Source organism: Salvelinus alpinus, chromosome 13 (assembly GCF_045679555.1).
Source record: "Salvelinus alpinus chromosome 13, SLU_Salpinus.1, whole genome shotgun sequence".
Lineage (NCBI taxonomy): Eukaryota > Metazoa > Chordata > Actinopteri > Salmoniformes > Salmonidae > Salvelinus > Salvelinus alpinus.
Window position 1 is genome coordinate 6089954 of NC_092098.1, and position 20314 is coordinate 6110267.

At 43.5% G+C, this 20314-nt stretch overlaps 1 protein-coding gene across 1 annotated transcript in view; it reads right to left on the reverse strand.

The window, feature by feature from the left end:
* Positions 1-586: 586 nt before the first annotated feature.
* Positions 587-20314, reverse strand: part of LOC139538033 (calcium-binding protein 8-like) — a 75265-nt gene continuing 55537 nt past the window's right edge. The window contains exon 6 of the mRNA XM_071339948.1: positions 587-5611. Within this exon, the coding sequence (XP_071196049.1) occupies positions 5484-5611 (128 nt within the window). The 3' untranslated portion in view covers positions 587-5483. The remainder of the gene's footprint in view (positions 5612-20314) is intronic.

Here is a 20314-nt window from a genome sequence, read left to right on the forward strand (position 1 = left end):
GAGGCGGCGCACAATTGCCCAGCAATTAATATGTCAGTTTAAGCTAGAGATGTGTTTTTTTGCATGGGCATCCGCCTATGTTGGCCTTCCGCAACTGCGGTGGAAGGTGGCCCGAGCTAAAGCGGTGTTTGTCAGACTGAGACATCCCGAAAATCGACCTTCTAAAGAAAACGTCTAAACGGCCTACAAACTAATATCACCACCTTATGGAAAGATGAGACTCTCACGAACACAATGTTGTTCTCCGTTTTGCTCTACGACCTCCACAAGAGTCACGGGACTCATACAAATGAATGAAAGTAAGGAGGTAGTTTTGTGCCAACAAAAATAAGGGTTTCAATATGTATAAAAAAAACGAAAATATTTCCTGAGCTTTCTTATACCGACAAAGATATAGGACAAGCACTGCAAAACCTAATTCCTTATGATTTATTTTCTACTGTCTTTTTTGCCATTAATGAATGTGTTATTCAACGCAGTTTTTTTTTATACCTAAAGTTGTCACTTTTAGAGGTTAACCTCGAGGTGTTTCTAAAATTAGACAGACATTCAAACTCCATTCAAGAATGACATGGGACGACATGAATATTTTGAACAGTTATATTTGTATTGCATTGTTCAATAAATCCCTCTTGTAACTAAGGTATTGTGTTTTGTCATGCATATGACAGTCTTAAAGGGAAATCTCAACATTTTTCTACTTCATATTCATAATCTCCAGCACCACCCCAACATATGTGAAAATGGTTTCTATGTTTTGTAGTAATTTTTTTTAGAAAGTTAAGTGTTTCCTATGACATCATCGGTGTGTATCATGTGATTTTAACCAAATTGGTTGATGATGTCAATGGAAACACTTAACTCTATCTTTCTTTTTTTGTAGATGTTGGGGTGGTGCTGGAGATAGAAATGTCTCTATGTAGCCTTTATGACAAGTTTTGTCATGTGCACAAGTACAGTGAAATGCCTTACTTGCAAGCTCTTTCCCAACAATGCAGTAATCAATATCAGTAGTATTATAAAATATAGTAAAGTAGGACAAAAACACACAAGAAATAGAAATAAGAAGAACACAAGAAAGTAAGTAAGCTACTGTATATACAGGGTCAGTTCCAGGGTCCGTGTCAATACCATATTTACAATGTACAGGGATACTTGAGTGGTAGGCATAGATACAATACAATGCATTCGGAAAGTATTCAGACCCCTTGACTTTTCCCCCACATTTTGTTACGTTACAGCCGTATTCTAAAACTGATTAAAATACAAACAATACCCCGTAATGACAAAGCAAAAACAGTTTTTTACACATTTTTGTAAACGTATTAAAAATAGAACTGAAATATCACATTTACATAAGTGTTCAGACCCTTTACTCAGTACTTTGTTGAAGCACCTTGGCTGCGATTACAACCTCGAGTATGTCCCCAGCTTCTATCCCCAAGCGATAAGACTGCTAAATAGCTAACAAAACGGCAACACTGACTATTGCATTTACCCTTACATTTATTTGGTTGCACTGACACTATGCACACTCACACACACTCAAACTCCAACACACACACACACTCACATACAATCATCATATACGCTGCTGCTACTCTGTTTATCATATATCCTGATGCCTAGACACCTGCATTGCTTGTTGTCTGGGGTTTTAGGCTGGGTTTCTGTATAGCACTTTGTGACATCTGCTGATGTAAAAAGGGCATTATAAATACATTTGATTGACATACAGTGGGCAAAGGTTCACCTTCCAACAGGACAACAACCCTAAGCACATAGCCAAGACAACGCAGGAGTGGCTTCGGGACAGGTCTCGGAATGTCCTTGAGTGGCCCAGCCAGACCTCGGACTTGAACCCGATAGAATATCTCTGGAGAGTCCAGAAAATAGCTGTGCAGCAAAGCTCCCCATCCAACCTGACAGAGCTTGAGAGGGGACAAACTCCTCAAATGCAGGTGTGCCAAGGTTGTAGCATCATACACAAGACGACTCGAGGCTGTAATCGCTGCCAAAGGTGCTTCAACAAAGTACTGAGTAAAGGGTCTGAATACTTATGTAAATGTAATATCTCAGTGTTTTTTTTTTTACCTGTTTTTGCTTTGTCATTTTTGGGGTATTGTGTGTAGATTGATGAGGAAAAATAACAATTTAATACATTTTAGAATAAGGATGTAACCTCACAAAATGTGGAAAAAGTCAAGGGGTCTGAAAACTTTCCGAAGGCACTGTAGAAAACTCAGTGACAGAAATCTCCTCAAGCAATAGACCTCTTTCGTTACATTCCCTTTACCAAGTCGGAAAAGATATGTCAGAAACATTTTCAATAGTAAAACTATGTCTAATCTAGATATACATTACGATTAGATGCTGGTGTCAGGGACCATAATGGTTTTATAATAAACTGATGGACCAATCACATATAAATATATTAAAATATCTGAGACAGCGAGGGGATTTTTGTGTGTGATGAACTACACTACATGGCCAAGAATAGAAATACATTGTAGTAGCCCGCACATGTGATATTGAAAGTGAAAACATTAACGATGAACGACCTCTGTAAACTACTCTGTCTCTTGAACACGTTACGGTGTGTACAATATGTGGATTTTAGAGGCTGTATGTATCAAGTGTAGCAGAGTATGAGTACTGATCTAGGATTAGCTCCATCCTGTCCATGTAATCTTTCTATTCATTGTGATCTAAAAGACAAAACTGATTTTTGATCAGCACTACTCTGAGCTGCTTGATACATATGTCCCCAGGGCCCGTATCCACAAAGCATCTCAGAAAAAGGTCAAAAGAATCTTGTTAAAACCTGTTTTAAAACAACAACAAAAACTCCCAGCTCAGATTAGGGGTTTACGATAATGTTAAAGGTCGATTTCGGCCACGAATTGCAGTCCAGCTCCGCCCCTTTCAGAAATGGGGTTGTGCCTTTGGCGGTTCATCGATGTGTCATTCTGGTAATGCGTGTCGCGACTGACGAAGCTAATTCGTTAGCTAAACTTGCCACTATCGCTAGTCAGTAATTCCTCCAGTATGTGATGACATCATTTCAAAGGATTTGTTTTTGGACGGAAGCTGTAGAGATCGATAAGAAATGGCACTTCTTTCTGTAACCAAATATTTTATTCATCATTTTGTTTTTAAGCATTAAATGACCTGGTCTGATGGTGCATTGATCAGTTATACAGTTTAAAGCCGCTATTTTTGTGTTTTTGCCCAACGTCGACCTTTAAGAAACTGCCCAGTCAAACTCTGAGCCGGGAGTAAAATCAACACAGCTGGTAATCACGACAGTTGGAGGTACCGCAAAGGAAAGATAGTGATGCCGCTCATTGACATTGTTGCAAATGATGTGGAATAACTAATCGGGATGAGGCATCTCCAGCTGTGAACTCTATAGCACGTCACTCCCACTTAACTTTAAGTCGCTTTGGCACAGTAGGAATCTTGCTGATAACGTTGCATACAATGTTTGAAAGGTCTATCATTTTCATTGAACACAATCAAAGTTAACATATGCCCTAGATGCCTTCAATTGCCCAATTTATAGGAATGCCCAATTTGGACATATTTTTTTAAGAATGTGATATTGTGCTCCAAAGGGATAACATGAAGTAGGTAATTAAATAATCAAAAGAAAAATGTTTATTTGTTAGCCTAGTGCCTTCAAACTCAACTCTTTTTCATTGTTCCCCTCTAATCAGGGACTGATTTAGACCTGGCACACCAGGTAGGTAAAATTCATTATCAGGTAGAACAGAAAACTAGTAGGCTCCAGACCTTGTAGGGATATAGTTGAATACCCCTGTCATAAGTATTTAGGCATATCATGTTAAATAGGCCAAGGAGAAGTAATTGTCCAAATCTCAAGAAATACTGTTGCACGTAGGTCTAGATTATTTATGGATTGATCATATATAAATGAAATATCAAAACATTTGTTTAACAACTCCAAAGCAATTGCATGTGGTGCAGGAACCACTGACTCGCTGCATTTTCTCTTTTCAAGGCACCCGCTGGTACCTCAACTGGTTAGGACAGCTCATGAGGTCTCCTAAATATCTGTCAACTAGGTGGGACTCTAATGACTAAAGAGGCTTCATGCATAGCTTTTATTTTCACCCATAAGAGTAGGAGTAAAATGTATCTTAGCACTACTCAGACGCTTTGTGAGTCTTATGACCAGCAGTGTAAATGACATGAATCCGCTAGGTGGTAAGGGTTCAGCACTCCTACTCTGAGATGCTTCATGAATATCGGCCCTGGATTGGTATAGTAGGTGTAAAGAAAAAGCTCCACCAAACCTTCAGGTTAGATAGGTGTTGGAGTTTCCACCATATGCTTTCATCCATCTAGTCCTATCAGATTTGTGAAGGGGAGTGAACGAGGGCAAAAGGGAAAAACCTTCTGGAATGAAATGCAATCTTAATTGGCCTGGTCAAAGACATTTTAGACCACAACTGTATTATCCGTGGTTCAAATTCCAAGCATTTGGGTGAAGTTCTCTCCTTAGCCACCAGAAAGCAACCTTGACCAAGCATAGACAGTCTAGCACACACACACAGCACACTGTCCTATAGACACGTAGAATGACACAACATATGGTAAATACTGTACATACATACAGTGCCTTTAAATATCCACAGAGTCACATGCAGTGTATACAGACAGACAGACAAATAGACAGTCGACTCTATTGTAAGAACATTGTGAGGGAGTGAATGTCAGGTGTACAGTAGAAGGTTGACTATTTTACTGAAGACTATGTTAGTCAGCTGAGCTAAAGCCTAGGTGTTTGCTCTGGGAGCTAACACAAGTCTGTCCTTAAGTTGCAAACCACCTCTGTTACAGTGTAAAAATAAATGTGTAGAATGTCCACAGGTGAGTGACTGAGTAGATATACAATCTAAATATAAGATAGTACATATTTTTTCTTTTTTTAAATGAACAGATTAACATGTTTATATACAGTTTAAAACATGAAACAGTAGTACAGTATCAGTATCCTCAGATATTGCCCTGAACCAAAAGTTCAGGAATGGCTCAAAGCACCTGCTGCGTATTGAATAGATTGCTGTTGATTAGAAAATCTTTTAAAGGGGAGATTAGAAAAGCAATCTTAATTTAAACGGCTGGCCTTCTCTGATACAGAAATGAAAGGAATAATCTCCACAAAATATAAAACGATTGCTTTGCATCTCTTCTAGTCTATCTATGTTAATCAAGTCCTCCTAGTGACTTGAAAAAAATGGCTTTTCGCTTTACTTTGTTGTCCTTCAGGCCTTGCACCCTCTTGTCTGTTTACGGTATAAATCAAAACAAACTTTATTTAAAAGAACATATAGGTTGTCCTTCACATATGTGTTTGGGTTCTGGCTGGTCTGTCTTCCTTTTTTTTTTTACTGCAGAGAGAGGAAGTGAGGTTATATAACTGTTCCGCCCACTCCCCAGGCTCACATTGTGATTGGCTACTCCATGCCGTTCCGCAGCATCTGATTGGCCGCGATGAGCATGACGCTGATAATGAAGGCCATGGCGAAGGCACAGATCAGACTCTTCCTCACGCACGTCTGTCTGTTCTTCTTCTTAGGATGGACTGAACGAGAGAGGAGAAGAGGACAGAAGAGGAGAAAAAAAGAGAAGAAATAAGTATAAGAAAAGTCGATTACTACATCGGAGGATAATATGCCTCCCCTCGCCTAACATCACAATCTCATTTTTGGGGCCCTAAGCAAGATTTGGTTGTACACCTCGTGGACAAAACATGTTAGTGGCCCGTCTCTTGGTGGCGGAGAGAGAAATGTGCAGCTTTAATTAAAGTTAATGTCCTGCAATTTTTTTCCATGGGGCGTAGATAAAATGTTGCAGTTTAAAGCAATTATTCTGCAATTATACATATTTTACCATGGCATGGAGAGAAAATATTGCAGTTTTAAAGCTAATATCCTGAAGTTCTACACATTTAGCAATAGGATGGAGATATTTTGAATGCTAATTTCTTGCAATTCTACACATTTTGCCATGACTTATGCCATGTTCACAGGTGACCCGTTCCTGTAGGTTCATGCTCTACAACATTCGCAGAGTACGACCCTGCCTCACGCAGGAAGCGGCGCAGGTCCTAATCCAGGCACTTGTCATCTCCCGTCTGGATTACTGCAACTCGCTGTTGGCTGGGCTCCCTGCCTGTGCCATTAAACCCCTACAACTCATCCAGAACGCCGCAGCCCGTCTGGTGTTCAACTTTCCCAAGTTCTCTCACGTCACCCCGCTCCTCCGCTCTCTCCACTGGCTTCCAGTTGAAGCTCGCATCCGCTACAAGACCATGGTGCTTGCCTACGGAGCTGTGAGGGGAACGGCACCTCCGTACCTTCAGGCTCTGATCAGGCCCTACACCCAAACAAGGGCACTGCGTTCATCCACCTCTGGCCTGCTCGCCTCCCTACCTCTGAGGAAGTACAGTTCCCGCTCAGCCCAGTCAAAACTGTTCGCTGCTCTGGCACCCCAATGGTGGAACAAACTCCCTCACGACGCCAGGTCAGCGGAGTCAATCACCACCTTCCGGAGACACCTGAAACCCCACCTCTTTAAGGAATACCTAGGATAGGATAAAGTAATCCTTCTAACCCCCCCCCCCCCCCTTAAAAGAGTTAGATGCACTATTGTAAAGTGGTTGTTCCACTGGATATCATAAGGTGAATGCACCAATTTGTAAGTCGCTCTGGATAAGAGCGTCTGCTAAATGACTTAAATGTAAATGTAAATATCTGAGTGAGAGTGACTAACAAAATCAATGGGGGCCCCCTGGAGGTCAGGGCCCCTGGGCACTTGCCTTGCGTGCCAGGTCAATAATTCAGCCATGACTGCTACAAGGTTTAGAAAGCTGGCTAGACTAACTTACCTAGCAATCTATAAAATATTAGCTGACATTGGCTAATTGAGTGACTGTCTTAACAATAGGGAAACTGCTAAATGCACTACCATATTTCAAAATTGCACGTTGTGTATTGTACTATCCTAATTAACAGTAAGTTGAGACAGATTTTTGCCTATGTCTAGAAATGGTACTTGACGAGACTATGTTGACGAGCAAATAAACTGCCTTTGCCCTTGTTTCTATTGCCGGACATGCAGTCACTGGAGAACAAACTGGATGAGCGCCGTTCGAGACTATCCTACCAACGGGAACTGAAAAATAGAATATTCTATGTCTGGACGGCAGACTCGGGTAAGACGAAGGGAGGAGGTTGTGTCTGTTTGTTAACAACAGCTGGTGCGCGATCTCTAATGTTAAGGAAGTCTCAAGTTTTTGCTCGCTTGAGTTAGAATAGCTCATAATAAGCTGCAGACCATGCCGTTTACCCATTTACCAATATTTTTCGGAGCTATCTATTTACCACCACAATCCGGTGCTGGCACAAAGACCGCACTCAACGAGCTGTATAGGGCCATAAGCAAACAAGAAAATGTACATCCAGAGGCGGTGTTTATCGTGGCTGGTGATTTTAATGCAGGCAAATGGAAATCCGTTTTACCTCATTTTTAGCATCATGACACCTGTGCAACTAGAGGCGACAAAACTCTAGATCATTATGGCCAAACAGTTCTATTTTTGTTTCATCAGACCAGATGAAATTTCTCCAAAAAGTACGATCTTTGTCCCCATGTGCAGTTGCAAACTGTAGTCTGTCTTTTTTATGGCGGTTTTGGAGCAGTGGCTTCTTCCTTGCTGAGCGGCCTTTCAGGTTTTGTCGATATAGGACTCGTTTTACTGTGGATATAGATACTTTTGCACATGTTTCCTCCAGCATCTTCACAAGGTTCTTTGCTGTTATTCTGGGATTGATTTGCACTTTTCGCACCAAAGTACGTTCATCTCTAGGAGACAGAATGGGTCTCCTTCCTGATTGGTATGACGGCTGCGTGGTCCCATGGTGTTTATACTTGCGTACTATTGTTTGTACAGATGAACGTGGTACCTTCAGGCATTTGGAAATTGCTCCCAAGGATGAACCAGACCTGTGGAGGTCTACAATTTTTTTTCTGAGGTCTTGGCCGAATTGGAATCAAACTAGTGAACATCAACGCTTAGGCCTTTATTTCCAGCTTATACATACTATATACATTTTATGGACACAGTCTATTTTACAATAGTTTTATTTTGTTTGTTTTTAACTCTTGTCCTTCCTCTACCCTCAACCTCGCCCATATATTTATGATGTCCATCCGGTTCCATTTGCCATATATTTCAAACTGTGCTCTTTCAAAAAAGTTCTTAACCTGTATACGTTTTACAGGCACAGTATGTTTTACATTAGTTATCTTGTTGTTATTAGTCCCAACCTTCAGCTCCATTCAACCCCTCCCATCTATCTCTTTATATTTATTTTTTATTTCACCTTTATTTAACCAGGTAGGCTAGTTGAGAACAAGTTCTCATTTGCAACTGTGACCTGGCCAAGATAAAGCATGGCAGTTCGACACATACAGCAACGCAGAGTTACACATGGAATAAACAAAACATACAGTCAATAATACAGTAGACAAAAAGAAAAAACATCTGTACAGTGAGTGCAAATGAGGTGAGATAAGGGAGTTAAGGCAATAAATAGGCCATGGTGGCAAAGTAATTACAATATATCAATTAAACAATGGAATGGTAGATGTGCAGAAGATGAATGTGCAAGTAGAGATACTGGGGTGCAAAGGAGCAAGATAAAAATAAATACAGTATGGGGATGAGGTACTTGGATGGGCTGTTTACAGATGGGCTATGTACATGTGCAGTGATCTGTGAGCTGCTCTGACAGCTGGTGCTTAAAGCGAGTGAGGGAGATATGAGTCTCCAGCTTCAGTGATTTTTGCAATTTGTTCCAGTCATTGGCAGCAGAGAACTGGAAGGAAAGGCGGCCAAAGGAGGAATTGGCTTTGGGGGTGACCAGTGAGATATACCTGCTGGAGTGCGTGCTACGAGTGGGTGCTGCTATGGTGACCAGTGAGCTGAGATATGGCGGGGCTTTACCTAACAGAGATTTGTAGATGACCTGGAGTCAGTGGGTTTGGCGACGAGTATGAAGTGAGGGCCAGCCAACGAGAGCGTACAGGTCACAGTGGTGGGTAGTATATGGGGCTTTGGTGACAAAACGGATGGCACTGTGATAGACTGCATCCAATTTGTTAAGTAGACTGTTGGAGGCAATTTCATAAATGACATCCCCGAAGTCGAGGATCGGTAGGATGGTCAGTTTTACGAAGGTATGTTTAGCAGCATGAGTGAAGGAGGCTTTGTTGTGAAATAGGAAGCCGATTCTAGATTTAATTTTGGATTGGAGATGCTTAATGTGAGTCTGGAAGGAGAGTTTACAGTCTAACCAGACACCTAGGTATTGTAGTTGTCCACATATTCTAAGTCAGAACCGTCCAGAGTAGGGATGCTGGACGGGCGGGCAGGTGCGGGCAGCGAACGGTTGAAGAGCATGCATTTAGTTTTACTTGCATTTAGGAGCAGTTGGAGGCCACGGAAGGAGAGTTGTAATGGCATTGAAGCTCGTCTGGAGGTTAGTTAACACAGTGTCCAAAGAAGGACCAGAATTATACAGAATGGTGTCGTCTTCGTAGAGGTGGATCAGAGAATCACCAGCAGCAAGAGCGACATCATTGATGTATACAGAGAAAAGAGTCTGACTGAGAATTGAACCCTGTGACACCCCCATAGAGACTGCCAGAGGCCCTCCGATTTCACACACTGAACTCTATCAGAGAAGTAGTTGGTGAACCAGGCGAGGCAATCATTTGAGAAACCAAGGCTGTTGAGTCTGCCAATAAGAATGTGGTGATTGACAGAGTCAAAAGCCTTGGCCAGGTCGATGAATACGGCTAGACAGTAATGTCTTTTATCGATGGCGGTTATGATATCGTTTAGGACCTTGAGCGTGGCTGAGGTGCACCCCTGACCAGCTCTAAAACCAGATTGCATAGCGGAGAAGGTACGGTGTGATTCTAAATGGTCGGTAATCTTTTTGTTAACTTGGCTTTCGAAGACCTTAGAAAGGCAGGGTAGGATAGATATACGTCTGTAGCAGTTTGGGTCTAGAGTGTCTCCCCCTTTGAAGACACTTAACACCATACATATTGGATTTCTATTTGCCATATATTTTTCAACTGTGCTGTGATGTTTCACAAAAGTTCCGATCATATCACCTCCACCTTACCTGTCACCCTAGACCCACTTCAATTTGCGTACCACCCCAATAGGTCCACAGACGATGCAATTTCCATAACACTGCACTATCCCACCTGGACAAGAGGAATACCTATGTAAGAATTCTGTTCATTGGTTACAGCTCAGCATTCAACACCATAGTACCTTCCAAGCTCATCATTAAGCTTGAGGCCCTCAACCCCGCCCTGTGCAATTGGGTCCTGGACATCCTGACTGGCCACCCCCAGGTGGTGAAGGTAGGAAACAACATCTCCACTTCGCTGATCCTCAACACTGGGGCCCCACAATGGTGCGTGCTCAGCCCCCTCCTGTACTCCTTGTTCACCCATGACTGTGTGGCCATGCACGCCTCCAACTCAATCCTCAAGTTTGTAGACGACACAACAGTAGTTGGCTTGATTATCAACAAAGACGAGACAGCCTATAGGGAGGAGGTGAGGGCACTCGGAGTGTGGTGTCAGGAAAACAACCTCTCACTCAACGTCAACAAAAGAAAGGAGATGATCGTGGACTTCAGGTAACAGCAGAAGGAGCACCCCCCTATCCACATCGACGGGACAGTAGTGGAGAAGGTGGAAAGTTAAGTACCTCGGTGTACACATCACGGACAAACTGAAATGGTCCACCCACACAGATAGTGTGGTGAAGAAGGCGCAATAGCACCTCTTCAACCTCAGGAGGCTGAAGAATTTTGGCTTGTCACCTAAAACCCCCACAAACTTTTCCTGTCGGGCTGCATCACCGTCTGGTACGGCAACTGCACCGCCTATAACCGTAGGGCTCTCCAGAGGGTGGTGCTGTCTGCACAACGCATCACCGGGGGCAAACTACCTGCCCTCCAGGACACCTACAACACCTGATGTCACAGGAAGGCCAAAAAGATCATCAAGGACAACAACCACCCGAGCCACTGCCTGTTCACCTCGCTACCATCTAGAAGGCGAGGTCAGAACAGGTGCATCAAAGCTGGGACCGAGAGACGGAAAAATAGCTTCTATTTCAAGGCCATCAGTGTGAACAACCATCACTAACACAGTGAGGCTGCTGCCTACATACAGACTTGAAATCATTGGCCTCTTAATTAAATAAATGGATCACTAGTCACTTTAATAATGTTTACATATCTTTCATTACTCATCTCATATGTATATATTGTATTTTGTTCCATCTATTGCATCTTTCCTATGCCCCTCGGTCATTGCTCATCCATATATATTCTTACTCCATTCCTTTACTTAGATAGTGTGTATTAGGTAGTTGTTGTGGAATTGTTAGATTACTTGTTAGATATTGCTGCACTGTCAGAACTAGAAGCACAAGTATTTCGCTACACTCACAATAACATTTGCCAACCATGTGTATGTGACCAATACAATTTGATCCTTTCTATTCTCATTGTTCGTACAGATTGTAAATTGAAAATATATTTTTTTGCTAAAAGTATTATTATATTATTGATTGATTGACTATGACTTTTCAGATCACCTTGTAGTGCTATCTGCAGGGTTAATTCCAGGTAAATATTGCAATTCTTCAGCAATAGATGTTATTCTTCATTGGAGACTACCTGCGCTGGAGGACAGCCTACAGACTTTGATGTTATTCTTCATTGGAGACTACCTGTGCTGGAGGACATCAGCAAGATGGTGCTGGCAGGCTTAAGTAATAAATGAATGTCAAATCAATTGCACTAAGTTGTTGTCTCTTTTGTTTGCTGTCACCATTTACCATAAAGTGTAAAAAATGACCAAACTAAATTTGTAACTAGTCATTTTCAGTAGTAGTTTCTTAGGAGGGCTTTTACTTTTTCTGGAGTAAATTAAACTTCAAGTAAAAGTACTTTTACTTAAGTACAGATTTTCAGTCATCTACCCACCTCTGCAAATTATAAATAGTCTAACTATAAAACGTGGGCGAGCATCCACACTGGAGGAAAGTTCGTTGTTCTACAGTAGGCCCACATCTGTCAATCAACTGATGACCCAAATCAGCTCATCAACTCAGCCAGGGAAACAAACAGAAGTCTATTATCGCTTTTCACACCTTTCATTATGTGACAATGGATAGGCTAATGGGTAGCCTACAAAATGTAGCTTATATAATAAAATATCAAGGGGTCGATTGCTATCATCGATGGCACTAGTTTATTGCCAGCTGATGTCTAGGTAAACCACCAATATGGGCTAAATTCACCCGCACAGCTGATCTCAATTGCAACTGTTATTGGTCACCTCATTACCGCTAAAAATATGATTTCGGTGTTACCTTAGTCAAAGATCCATATATAATGACGAGATGCTCATGTCTCTGCCCTAACAATGGGAGTCGTTGTCCCAAAGGCAGGAAATGAAGGCAGGCAACAAGTTTAGGTCTGCATATTAAGTCCATAAAAACGCATTGGGTGTATTCTGGACAGATTTTGGTGAGAATGAGCCCTCCCGCTTCGCCTCTTCCTCACTGCCTTAGTCCTGCTTAGAACCATAGTCTTTCAAGATACACATTTTTCTTTAAAGACTCCAGTCACCCAAGCCATAGACTGTTATCTCTGCTACCACGTGGCAAGCGGTACCAGTTTACCAAGTCTGGAACCAACAGGACCCTGAACAGCTTCTACCCCCAAGCCATATGACTGCTAAACAAGACAGCTAAAAATCTAATCAAATGGTTGCCCTCACTACCTGCATTGACACTTTTTTGCACTAATGATCTTGCACTGACTCTATGCATTCACACTGGTCTCTACCCACACACTCATACATACTTACACTGACATCCCAACACACACACATCTACTTTCTTGCACTAACTCTCCTGCACTGACTCTGTGCACACACTGAAATCTGCCCACACATACTTACAATGACACCCCAACACACAAACACACACTACATACGCACACTCACACACTTTCACACTCACCACATACAATGCTGTTTCTCTCTATTATCTATCCTGTTGCCTAGTCACTTTAGCCCTACCTATATGTACCACAGGAGGTTGGTGGCACCTTAATTGGGGAGGATGGGCTCGTGGTAATGGCTGGAGTGGAATGGTATCAAATACATCCCACGCGTTTGATGCCATTCCATTCGCACGGTTCCAGCCATTATTATGAGCCGTCCTCCCCTCAGCAGCCTCCACTGATATGTAGACTGCCTTCAGAAAGTATTCCCCTTGATTTATTCCACATTTTGTTGTGTTACAACCTGAATTGAAAATGGATTAAAAATATTTTTTTCTCGCCCATCTACTCAAAATACCCCATGATGACAAAGTGAAAACATGTTTTTGAAAATGAAATACAGAAATCTCATTGACATAAGTATTCACACCCCTAAGTCAATACACGTTAAAATCAATTTGGCAGCGATTACAGCTGTGAGTCCTTCTGGATAAGAGCTTTGCACACCTGGATTGTACAATATTTGCACATTATTCTTTAAAAAATTCTTCAACCTCTGTCAAGTTGGTTGTGGATCATTGCTAGACTGCCATTTTCATAAGCAACTCCAGTCTAGATTTGGCTTTCTGTTTTAGGTTATTGTCCTGCTGAACGGTGAATTGAATCTATCACCCAGTGTCTGGTGGAAAGCAGACTGAACCTGGTTTTCCTCTAGGATATTGCCTGTACTTAGCTCTATACAGTTGATTTCTTATCCTAAAACACTTATAGTCCTTCCCAATTACACGCATACCCATAACATGATGCAGCCACCACCATGCTTGAAAATATAAAGAGTGGTACTTTGTTGGATTCTCCCCAAACATAACGCTTTCTACCTCTTCAAACAGTGTCTTAAATAATTATCTTCCTCACCTTGACCCCACCCCCCCCCTAAAAAAAATATACAACATAAAACCTGAACCAGAACTTCTCCCCCCCAGCTCTGACTCTACTGACAGCTACTTTATTGAGGAAAAATGTACTTGCTATGCCTGTGATATGTGGTTGTCCCACCTAGCTATCTTAAAACTTGTTAGGGCTAGTGTCCTTTTTTCTCAATTTCCGCCTGACTGACATGCCTAAAGTAAACTGCCTGTTGCTCAGGCTCTGAAGCCAGGATATGCATATAATTGGTACCATTGGAAAGAAAACACTTTGACGTTTGTAGAAATGTTGAAATAATGTAGGAGACTATAACACAATAGATATGGTTGGAGAAAATCCAGAGAAAAACCAACCGGAATGTGTTTTTCTTTGAGAGCCCATGCTCTTACAATGGAAAGTACAGGGATCTGTTCTGACCTCGCCTTCTAGATGGTAGCGAGATGAACAGGCAGTGGCTCAGGTGGTTGTTGTCCTTGATGATCTTTTTGGCCTTCCTGTGACATCAGGTGCTGTAGGTGTCCTGGAGGGCAGGTCTAGCTCCCAGTATGCAATTCCGATGGCTTCCACAGGGTGTCAGCACTATATGTTCAAGGTTTCAGGCTTGTTTCTTCCAAAACGAATGAGAAACAACAGTTTTAGTACAAGAACATAGTCTTGGAAATTCGTGTTTGGGCGCACGATGAAGACAAGACACACCTGCTAATATCGGTTTCCTATTGAACATACTTCTTTCTGTATTATATATTATAGTTTGATTACATTTTAGGGTATCTGAGGAGTCAATAGAAATGTATTTTGACTTGTTTTAAAGTTTAGCGGTATATTTGAGTTTTGAGTGGATTACTCAAAAAAGATGACGCCAACTAAACTGACTTTTTGGGATATAAAGAAGGATTTTATCTAACAAAATGACACTACATGTTATAGCTGGGACCCATTGGATGACAAATCAGAGGAAGATTTTCAAAAAGTAAGTGAATATTTAATCGCTATTTGTGAATTTATGAAACTTGTGCTGGTGGAAAAATATTTTGATGTGGGGCGCTGTCCTCAAACAATTGCATGGCATGCTTTCGCTGTAATGGCTACTGTATATCGGACAGTGCAGTTAGATTAACAAGAATTTAAGCTTTCAACCTAAATGTTTAATATCCATTTTTTTTAATGATTATTTATTTGAATTGCGTGTCCTCCAGTTTCACCGGAAGTTCTCCCGCTAGCAGGACAACTAGCACTAAGACGTTTTTAAGAAGAATGCACTGGATAAGAGCATCTGCTAAATGACAACATTTTTCAATGTATAAATGTATACAGTGCAGTCGGAAACTATTCAGACACCTTCCCCTTTTTCACATGTTACGTTACATCCTTATTCTGAAACCGATTCAATTCTTTTACACAATACCCCAATAATGACAAAGCGAAAACAGGTATTTAGATTTTTTAGCTAATTTAAAAACAGAAATGCCTTATTTACATAAGTATTCAGACCCTTACTTTGAGACTCAAAATTGATCTTAGGTGCATCTTGTTTCCATTGATCATCCTTGAGATGTTTCTACAACTGTGGTAAATTCAATTGATTGGACATGATTTGGAAAGGCACACACCTGTTTATTTTTGGTCCCACAGTTGACAGTGCATGTCAAAGCAAAAACCAAGCCATGAGGTTAATGGAATTGTCCGTAAAGCTCAGACACAGCATTGTGTTGAGGCACAGATCTGGGGAAGGGTACCAAAAAGATTATGCAGCATTGAAGGTCCCCAAGAAGGTCCCCTCCCTCATTCTTAAATGGAAGAAGGGCCTTGGTCAGGGAGGTGACCAAGAACCCAATGGTCACTCTGACAGAGCTCCAGAGTTCCTCTGTGGAGATGGGAGAACCTTCCAAAAGGACAACCATCTGCAGCACTCCACCAATCAGGCCTTTATGGTAGAGTGGCCAGACGGAAGCCACTCCTCATTAAAAGGCACATGACAGCCTGCTTGGAGTTTGCCAAAAGGCACATAAAGGACTCTCAGACAATGAGAAACAACATTATCTGGTTTGATGAAACCAAGATTGAACTCTCTGGCCTGAATGCTAAGCGTCACGTCTGGAGGAAACCAGGCACCATCCCTACGGTGAAGCATGGTGGTGGCAGCATCATGCTGTGGGGATGTTTTTCAGCGGCAGTGACTGGGAGACTAGTCAGGATCGAGAAAAAGATTAACAGAGCAAAGTACAGAGAGATCCTTGATGAAAACCTGCTCCAGAGTGCTCAGGACCTCAGACCGGTGCAAAGGTTCACATTCCAACAGGACAAGGACCCTAAGCACACAGCCAAGACAACACAGGAGTGGCTTGGGGAGAAGTCTCTCAAAGTCCTTGAGAGGCCCGGCAGAGCCTGGACTTGAACCCAATAGAACTTCTCTGGAGAGACCTGAAAATAGCTGTGAACCGACGCTCCCCATTCAACCTGACACAGCTTGAGAGGATCTGCAAAAAAAGAATGGGAGAAACTCCCCAAATACAGGTGTGCCAAGCTTGTAGCGTCATACCCAAGAAGACTCAAGGCTGTATTCTTAAATATAGTACAAAGTAAAGTGTCTGAATACTTATGTAAATGTGATATTTCATGTTTTTGCTTTGTCATCATGTCATCATATTGTGTGTAGATGGATGAGATGTATTATTATTTTCAAATCCATTTTAGAATAAGGCTGTAACGTAACAAAATGTGGAAAAAGTCAAGGGGTCTGAATATTTTCCGAATGCACTGTATGAGTGAATGTGCCATTTTTTAAAAATTATTCTGAATTATCTAAAGGATGTATTCAAGGTCCAATAAATTGTTCCCTTTGTAAAGCACGGCGAACAATGCAGGCTCCGATGTTAAGTGGATTTTTGTTCAGAATTTTATGAATAATGACTAAATGATGTACTTCCGGGTTGGAGCGAGTAGTCGCATTTCGCTTCGCTCCACAGGTAGTATTACATTTCATTTCATTACAGTACAACGGTTTGATTTGTTTGATCTTAGCAATTTTTTCTTAGCTAGCTACATAGCCGTCTTTGTATCAAAGATAATTGTGTAGTTTAGAGTAATTATCGAGGTTAGCTAGCCAGCTATTTTCGTCCTTCTAACGTAGTCAACACTGCTAGCTAGCCTACTTCACCAGCCAGCAGTACTGTATCATTTTAGTCAATAAGATTTTTTGCAACGTAAGCTTAACTTGCTGAACATTCGAGACGTGTAGTCCACTTGTCATTCCAATCTCCTTTGCATTAGCGTAGCCTCTTCTGTAACCTGTCAACTATGTGTCTGTCTATCCCTCTTCTCTCCTCTCTGCACAGACCATACAAACGCTTCACACCGCGTGGCCGCTGCCACTCTAACCTGGTGGTCCCAGCGCGCACGACCCACGTGGAGTTCCAGGTCTCCGGCAGCCTCTGGAACTGCAGATCTGCGGCCAACAAGGCAGAGTTCATCTCAGCCTATGCTTCCCTCCAGTCCCTCGACTTCTTGGCACTGACGGAAACATGGATTACCACAGATAACACTGCTACTCCTACTGCTCTCTCCTCGTCTGCCCACGTGTTCTCGCACACCCCGAGAGCTTCTGGTCAGCGGGGTGGTGGCACTGGGATCCTCATCTCTCCCAAGTGGACATTCTCTCTTTCTCCCCTGACCCATCTGTCTATCGCCTCCTTTGAATTCCATGCTGTCACAGTTACCAGCCCTTTCAAGCTTAACATCCTTATCATTTATCGCCCTCCAGGTTCCCTTGGACAGTTCATCAATGAGCTTGACGCCTTGATAAGTTCCTTTCCTGAGGATGGCTCACCTCTCACAGTTCTGGGTGACTTTAACCTCCCCACGTCTACCTTTGACTCATTCCTCTCTGCCTCCTTCTTTCCACTCCTCTCCTCTTTTGACCTCACCCTCTCACCTTCCCCACCTACTCACAAGGCAGGCAATACGCTTGACCTCATCTTTACTAGATGCTGTTCTTCCACTAATCTCATTGCAACTCCCCTCCAAGTCTCCGACCACTACCTTGTATCCTTTTCCCTCTCGCTCTCATCCAACACTTCCCACACTGCCCCTACTCGGATGGTATCGCGCCGTCCCAACCTTCGCTCTCTCTCCCCCGCTACTCTCTCCTCTTCCATCCTATCATCTCTTCCCTCTGCTCAAACCTTCTCCAACCTATCTCCTGATTCTGCCTCCTCAACCCTCCTCTCCTCCCTTTCTGCATCCTTTGACTCTCTATGTCCCCTATCCTCCAGGCCGGCTCGGTCCTCCCCTCCTGCTCCGTGGCTCGACGACTCATTGCGAGCTCACAGAACAGGGCTCCGGGCAGCCGAGCGGAAATGGAGGAAAACACGCCTCCCTGCGGACCTGGCATCCTTTCACTCCCTCCTCTCTACATTCTCCTCTTCCGTCTCTGCTGCTAAAGCCACTTTCTACCACTCTAAATTCCAAGCATCTGCCTCTAACCCTAGGAAGCTCTTTGCCACCTTCTCCTCCCTCCTGAATCCCCCCCCCCCCCCCCCTCCCTCTCTGCGGATGACTTCGTCAACCATTTTGAAAAGAAGGTCGACGACATCCGATCCTCGTTTGCTAAGTCAAACGACACCGCTGGTTCTGCTCACACTGCCCTACCCTGTGCTTTGACCTCCTTCTCCCCTCTCTCTCCAGATGAAATCTCGCGTCTTGTGACGGCCGGCCGCCCAACAACTTGCCCGCTTGACCCTATCCCCTCCTCTCTTCTCCAGACCATTTCCGGAGACCTTCTCCCTTACCTCACCTCGCTCATCAACTCATCCTTGACCGCTGGCTACGTCCCTTCCGTCTTCAAGAGAGCGAGAGCTGCACCCCTTCTGAAAAAACCTACACTCGATCCCTCCGATGTCAACAACTACAGACCAGTATCCCTTCTTTCTTTTCTCTCCAAAACTCTTGAACGTGCCGTCCTTGGCCAGCTCTCCTGCTATCTCTCTCAGAATGACCTTCTTGATCCAAATCAGTCAGGTTTCAAGACTAGTCATTCAACTGAGACTGCTCTTCTCTGTGTCACGGAGGCGCTCCGCACTGCTAAAGCTAACTCTCTCTCCTCTGCTCTCATCCTTCTAGACCTATCGGCTGCCTTTGATACTGTGAACCATCAGATCCTCCTCTCCACCCTCTCCGAGTTGGGCATCTCCGGCGCGGCCCACGCTTGGATTGCGTCCTACCTGACAGGTCGCTCCTACCAGGTGGCGTGGCGAGAATCTGTCTCCGCACCACGTGCTCTCACCACTGGTGTCCCCCAGGGCTCTGTTCTAGGCCCTCTCCTATTCTCGCTATACACCAAGTCACTTGGCTCTGTCATATCCTCACATGGACTCTCCTATCATTGCTATGCAGACGACACACAATTAATCTTCTCCTTTCCCCCTTCTGATAACCAGGTGGCGAATCGCATCTCTGCATGTCTGGCAGACATATCAGTGTGGATGACGGATCACCACCTCAAGCTGAACCTCGGCAAGACAGAGCTGCTCTTCCTCCCGGGGAAGGACTGCCCGTTCCATGATCTCGCCATCACGGTTGACAACTCCATTGTGTCCTCCTCCCAGAGTGCTAAGAACCTTGGCGTGATCCTGGACAACACCCTGTCGTTCTCAACTAACATCAAGGCGGTGACCCGTTCCTGTAGGTTCATGCTCTACAACATTCGCAGAGTACGACCCTGCCTCACACAGGAAGCGGCGCAGGTCCTAATCCAGGCACTTGTCATCTCCTGCCTGGATTACTGCAACTCGCTGTTGGCTGGGCTCCCTGCCTGTGCCATTAAACCCCTACAACTCATCCAGAACGCTGCAGCCCGTCTGGTGTTCAACCTTCCCAAGTTCTCTCACGTCACCCCGCTCCTCCGCTCTCTCCACTGGCTTCCAGTTGAAGCTCGCATCCGCTACAAGACCATGGTGCTTGCCTACGGAGCTGTGAGGGGAACGTCACCTCCGTACCTTCAGGCTCTGATCAGGCCCTACACCCAAACAAGGGCACTGCGTTCATCCACCTCTGGCCTGCTCGCCTCCCTACCTCTGAGGAAGTACAGTTCCCGCTCAGCCCAGTCAAAACTGTTCGCTGCTCTGGCACCCCAATGGTGGAACAAACTCCCTCACGACGCCAGGTCAGCGGAGTCAATCACCACCTTCCGGAGACACCTGAAACCCCACCTCTTTAAGGAATACCTAGGATAGGATAAAGTAATCCTTCTA